At 38.2% G+C, this 6,529-nt stretch overlaps 2 protein-coding genes across 2 annotated transcripts; one reads left to right on the forward strand and one right to left on the reverse strand.

Moving 5' to 3' along the window:
* Positions 1-125: 125 nt before the first annotated feature.
* On the forward strand, positions 126-5,142 carry LOC107468195 (protein BREAST CANCER SUSCEPTIBILITY 1 homolog). Its single transcript, XM_016087453.3, has 13 exons — positions 126-254; positions 359-412; positions 506-576; positions 650-763; positions 1,040-1,509; positions 1,790-1,897; positions 1,991-2,950; positions 3,042-3,142; positions 3,244-3,430; positions 3,521-3,727; positions 3,811-3,976; positions 4,088-4,206; positions 4,525-5,142. The coding sequence occupies exons 1-13, from the start codon at positions 199-201 to the stop codon at positions 4,873-4,875; spliced, it is 2,964 nt and encodes a 987-aa protein (XP_015942939.1). The 5' UTR covers positions 126-198; the 3' UTR covers positions 4,876-5,142.
* Positions 5,143-6,124: 982 nt separating this feature from the next.
* Positions 6,125-6,529, reverse strand: LOC107468057 (mitochondrial import inner membrane translocase subunit TIM17-1). Its single transcript, XM_016087296.1, has one exon. The coding sequence runs from the start codon at positions 6,527-6,529 to the stop codon at positions 6,125-6,127; it is 405 nt and encodes a 134-aa protein (XP_015942782.1).

Consider the following 6,529-nt stretch of genomic DNA (forward strand, 5'->3'; position numbering starts at 1 on the left):
GAAACTAGAAAGCTTGCACTGCAAAACAGAGGCGCGAAGGAAATGAGTTGGCGCGCCTTCAAATTCAAATAATAAAAATCGCCGCAAAACTACTTATTTGAAGCACAAATATTCTGAACTCTCTTTGGAGTTTGGATATAAACTGAATAGAATCAGAATCGTTTTCGCCCTTATTTGATCTGTCAATCGAGTATAACAATGGCGAATCGTACGGATCTGGAGGAAATGGGCAGAGAACTCCAATGCCCCATTTGGTATTCAAACACTCTCTTTCTAATCTTATGTTAATAATCCTCATAGTACAATTAATTAATTAATTAATTAATTTCTTCTCGTTGTTTTGTAATGATCTGTGAAGTTTAAGTTTGCTGAATTCTCCGGCCAGTCTCCCATGCAGCCATGTCTTCTGCAAGTAAGTATTCTTCTTCTTGTTGTTGTTATTTGTTATACAAAATCCGAAATGAAGCATTCTTATGTGTTTGTAATTCAATTTTGGTGGTTTCAGCTTTTGTATCGTCAAGTCTATGAAGTCGTCTTCTGATTGCCCTGTCTGTAAACTACCCTTCTTCCCTCGAGGTACCCCTCCTCCTCTTACCTCCTTTCTTTATCTTAAAGGTTCTTTTAGTAATTTTGTCTATTTTGTATGAAGAGGTTCGCCCTAGTCCTCGTTCGCTCAACTTGGTCAACATTTACAAAAGAATGGAACGCTCTTCTGGTATGAACTTATTCCTCACCCAGAATCCGCACCACTCTAAGTTTTCAGGTTAGCTTTTCCCATCTGTTTTTGTTCATGTATAACTTCACCTGCTTCCAAATTATTATGACTTGTGTTCAAGTTTTTGTTTGCATTATGCACTATTTTATTGATTTGATGTGTTGTAATAAGCATATGCCTGTGCTATCTTTTAGTTGCAAGCTAATTTGCCTGTGGGTTTATAGGTTCAAGTTCTAGCTTTGTTTGAAATATAGGAATGTGCTTTCAAGCATATGCATTTTTGTCCTCCTTTTTATACTTTACTGACATTTAGTTACCTGGCAGATGAAGAAACACAATGTCAAGCTGATGCTGACTGTGGTAGAGAGGATGCTACTCAAAGTCATCGAAATCCTGCTCAGAAAAGGAAAACTCTCAAAAACAGCGTGTCAGGGAAGAAGAATGTTCCTGACACTGCAAAACCTTCTCTTCCAGCTAAGAAAAGGGTTCAGGTGCCACAAGATCCTCTTTCTGAAACTCCATTCAAAAATTCAAGCTCTGGAGACTACCTCTGTGGAACTAGAAAAGAGGGAAAAGAAAAGGATACTGATACTGCAAATGAAAACCCTCTCCAAAGTGAAAGAGATGTACCTGTTCTTTCACCTTTCTTTTGGTTAAGAGAGGAGGAAGGTGTTGAGAATTTAAGTCAGCAAACTTTCGGGGATAAGCTTATAGATGAAAGCCCAACACCAAGCCCTCCTTCATTCAGTGATCTCAAGGACTCTGATGATGAAAATCCGACTAAACTGACATCAGTAAGTAATGGGTTATAGCAACTGAATATGTCGTCATAGACTATGAAATTGTAAACCGTTTTTTTCTTCAATAACTGTTTGTTTTATATGGCTGATGAAAATCACTTCCCAGTCTCATGGTTCTTAAACTATTCAATTACTTACTTGGTGATAAAGTTGTTGAAGTCACTCAGAACAAAATTTGGAAATTGAGTTTTCATGATTAAAATCAGATTACTTTAGAAGAGACTTATAAGAAATGACTGATTTTATTTCTTGGATTCTTGCTATTGTCATGTAGGATGAGGTGCAAAATAAAACCTCTTTTGATCTCTTTGATAGTGAGCTGTTTGAGTGGACACAAAGGCCTTGCTCTCCTGAATTATTTTCAAGTCCTGTCAAATTGCAGGTAAGGAGAGAATTGGAGCCACGGGTTATCATACATAAATTTAGGATACTGTACCTTGACTATGCATTGATGTTCTTTTCAATTGTATTACAGCCTTTGAGTGCTGGTGTGATCAGTGAAAATCAAGAGGATTTGCTGGAAGCCTCAAAAGAGCTTGAAAGAAATAAATCCAGCGATAATGCTGAAAATACTAAACTTCAGAATTCACAAAACGGAACTAGATTGTCTGATGTGTTACAACCCAGTGTGACTTCTCCATTTAGGAGTTCTGGTGATATAAATGGGACAAAGAAGTACAAGAAGAGAAGCAGGAAGATGAGGGAAAAAGCTGCTCAAGAACAGGTTGTGGAACAACAAGATTCAATTGTGGGAATCAATGTTGATTCAAATAGATCATTAGAAATCACTGAGGATCAATCACGGGAGAAGCGACAAGCTTCTAATCTGGGAAAGACTAGTAGAACGTGCAAGAGGGTTTGTTTTGATACTTGCACCGACTCCAATATATCAGTAGTTCTTCGTAATGGTGAAGTGAACATGGCAAAGGATTCATATATTTCACATTCCCAAAAAGAAACCAACAAGTTTGCTTGCCAAATGATTCCAGGTAAATGCCAGAGTGAAAGATCTGGAAAGCAAAAGCTGAATTATGTGCAGGACCAAGCTGAAGAATTATCTTGCATGCAAAACCAAACTGATGGTGAGTTAGCTGGTTCTGCATCATCTATGTTAAATCAGCAGACAGACAAAAATGGAAAGATGTCCAATAAAAGGCAAATTAAAGGGAAAGTTTCTATAAAGTCTATTTCTCGTGGTAGTGAATTGAGGAGTACCAAGAAATTGAAACTTTCCTCCGATTTGATCTCTCAGACAAAGGCCGGTGAACAAATCCAACCTAATGAAAGCACCCAGAGGAGTCCTGGTGTCAAGGTTTTGGATGATACATCTAAGGAGAAATGTAGCACTTTGAAGCATGTACCAGTTTTAACGAACTGTGAAAGTCAAGCTGAAAAGTACCAATGTGTTTTTTGTCACTCATCAGAAGAATCAGAGGTAAATTTGTTTGCTCACGCATCTAGTCATCTCTAATATGTTATCTACTATATACGAACTAGGATTTGATAGTGTGCCATTCAAAATTCAGGTTTCTGGGCCAATGATGCATTACTATGGCACCAAGCCTGTTGCTGCAAATTATGAAGGAGGATCCAAAGTCATACATTCTCACAGGAACTGCACAGAATGGTAATTTCCTAACTTTTACTGACGACTAACTACCTCTACTTTGAATGTTTACTTGTGACTGAGTTTGATATGTAAAGTTAATTTGTTCTAAACTTGTGCAGGGCCCCCAATGTATATTTTGAAGATGATAATGCAATTAATCTTGAAGCTGAAATAAGTAGGAGCCGGAGAATTAAGTGTGGTTTTTGTGGACTCAAGGGCGCTGCTCTTGGTTGTTACGAGAAAAGTTGTCGTAGGAGCTTTCATGTTCCTTGTGCCAAGTGGACTACACATTGCCGATGGGATATGGTATGCGATAAAAAGCAGTGAGGATTTAAAGTTTCATGCAGCTTTTTAAATGAACCCATCTAATCAAATCCTTTCATTTTTATGCATCAGGAAAACTTTGTCATGTTATGCCCTTTACATACTTCGTGCATTTTACCCTGTGAGAGTTCAGGATCCAAGGGTAAGAGCAATAAGTGCAGAACGAGAGACAGTAAAAGTCTTGCTTTCAAACATGGCCCTACAAGTCAGAAAGGGACTGCTCTTGGATCATACAAGAAAATTGTGCTTTGTTGCTCAGCTCTGTCAATACAGGAGAGGGTAAATAATCGCATATGGCATATTGTCTTTTCCCCCCTGATTCAGAAGCCATATTTACTTTGTTTCATGGTTGAAAACTGTAGGATATTGTTTCTGAATTTCAAAGAGTAACCAAGGTTACTGTTTTGAAAAAATGGGATTCAAGTGTTACCCATGTTATAGCATCAACAGACGAAAATAGGGCTTGTAAAAGGACCCTCAAAGTATTGATGGGCATACTGGAGGGGAAGTGGATTCTCAATATTGAATGTGAGTTCAGTACTTTAACTAGAATTCCTCTGGTTTCTACTTCCTACTAAAATGTCATCAGAAAATTAATAATGGTGACATCTCTCCTATTCTCATGTTGTCTGGTTACAGGGATTAAAGCTTGCATGAAGGAAATGAAGCCTGTTGATGAGGAGAGTTATGAAATCAATCTTGACATCCATGGAATCCATGATGGTCCTCATTTTGGACGACTAAGAGTTTTAAATAAGGTTAGAATTTTCATTGTTAAGTGTTTTAGCGTCAAAACATTGTTAATTTATATCAAAACTTTCTCATGTTAATTTCTTAGGCATACTTGTTAGATAAACCTTATTTATCTTTTATATGAATGTCCTGGAACACGCAATGATAATAAAGCAGCTAGACGTTTGATTTCACGTCTTGATGTTTTAGGCCAAATACCTACTATGACTAAAACTACTATTTCATTAAAATTAACTGTGCTTTTAGATTGGATATCTTGGTGCAATCTCCGGATTATGTGCAAACTAGTGGTCTGTGTTGACAAAATTTCTTTTTTTATGCAGCAACCAAAGCTTTTCGATGGCTTCAAGTTCTATTTTGTGGGAGATTTTATGCCATCATATAAGGGCTATTTGCAAGATCTTGTGACCGCTGCTGGAGGGGTAATTTTGAATAGAAAACCAGTGTCTGGTGACGCAAACTCAACGTCACCTGGTATGCATCCACCCCAGACACTCATAATTTACAACCTTGAGCTTCCTGATAAATGCAGTCCTTCCAAAAGGGATACCATTTCTACTCAACGGCAACATGATGCGGAGGTTCTAGCAAGCTCTACAGGTTCAAAGATAGCAAGTAATACATGGATTCTGAACTCTATTGCAGCCTGCAAGCTGCAAATCCTTGCTGAATGAAATTGTATATGTTGACCTCATTTAGATTAACGTGATCCTAGACTAGTGTCTTGCTCTTTTTATCCTTGTCTGTCAAGGCATGCTTTAATGACAATATCGTATGTAATTATATTATATAACCATGGAAAAAAAGAACTCATACTTCAACGGACAATCCAACTCTTACTCAAACAACACGCTGCATATGCATCTTTAGCTCTACATATGAAACTTACTAGTTACTATACATTTGTTAAGCTTCATACCAGTCCTAACAGATTAATAGTTAACACACAACTTCTACCACACACTTAACTACTGTTCATGAATCAGCAATTTTGAAATCATACTTCGGAAATAGTGATCTGAACTTACTCACCTTTTGTTGAATCAGCACAATACCAACTAACAGCTTATACGACAAACAACCACCGCTAGTTAACAAATCAATCAAAATGCAAACACCCCTAACCTCAGACAGCTATACCCATGTCTCTAATCACAATAACCTCTTTCCAAGATCTGACAAGCAAAGCGAAAACGCTTAGCAGCCAGAGGCATATTACCCATTTTACCACACACTTTACAAGCTTTCTTCATTACCATGCATATTGTTTCTTTATCGGCATCACAAGCTTCTTTGAAGGCCCTCAATTTCTTCTTGAAAGATTCTTCGTCCTTCGACTCTGCATGAGTCTTTGAAGCCCCTCATTAGTATGCATATATTATATATTTTGCTAATCCAATCGATTTAATTTAACACCAATCGATTAGTAAATAACTATTTTGTGTCAAATAACTCAATCCTAAACTCATAACAGTTGATTGTATATATAAATAAATCGATTCCTTTATGCACAAACATATTCAATCTATAAATGTGAAATATAGTTTCAATCTGAGTATGAAACTTTGAATGATTTAAGATATAGTCCTTCGTCTTCATGACCCATCTCATAAATTTCTCCAACTATTCCTTTCGTCGTCCAACACAAGTCCAGACTTTATTATTTTATTAATAACAACCATCCACTAATCACACACCAAAAGAATAATAAAGGGAAAAAAAAAAAGAACATACCCCTTTATGTAAAAATCTGGCTAATAGGCGCAGCAAGAGTATAAGTGTATAACGATAGAACTAGATATGCATTGATACTATGGTATCTATCCATCAACAATCAATATGCAAGCTAAATTGATTAAGATTCGCAAGAAATTGAGAATTTAATCGTTCTTGAATTAAAAGACTGAATTTCGACATGCTGAATCAGTCAAAGCGTGGGGTCGAGAACTTGTCCCACATGATTGAGCTGACCTCTACTACTGTGCCGAAGAGAGCACCACACATGGTGAAGCGTGCGGAGGCTCTGAGACTGCGGCGGGACACGGAGAGCAGCCCGGTGCCGATGGCCCTGGAAAATATGCGGTTCCAGCCGTCGTCCTTCTGACGAACAGAAACCAAGGCGTTTTTGGAGGCCTTGCAGAGGGCAGACCAGGCGGCAACCTTGCCCCCGACGCGGGGTGCATTGAGGCGAACGACGTTGTAAGCTGTAGCGATATGGGTTGGAGAGATGCAAAGGGACTTGAAGAAGTGGTAGGGGGATCCGGCGATTACACCCACCGTGAACCCAGCGCCCGCGGAATTGACGACCAAATCAAGGCATTCTTCCAT

This window comes from Arachis duranensis, chromosome 10, assembly GCF_000817695.3.
Source record: "Arachis duranensis cultivar V14167 chromosome 10, aradu.V14167.gnm2.J7QH, whole genome shotgun sequence".
NCBI classification, from domain to species: Eukaryota; Viridiplantae; Streptophyta; class Magnoliopsida; order Fabales; family Fabaceae; genus Arachis; species Arachis duranensis.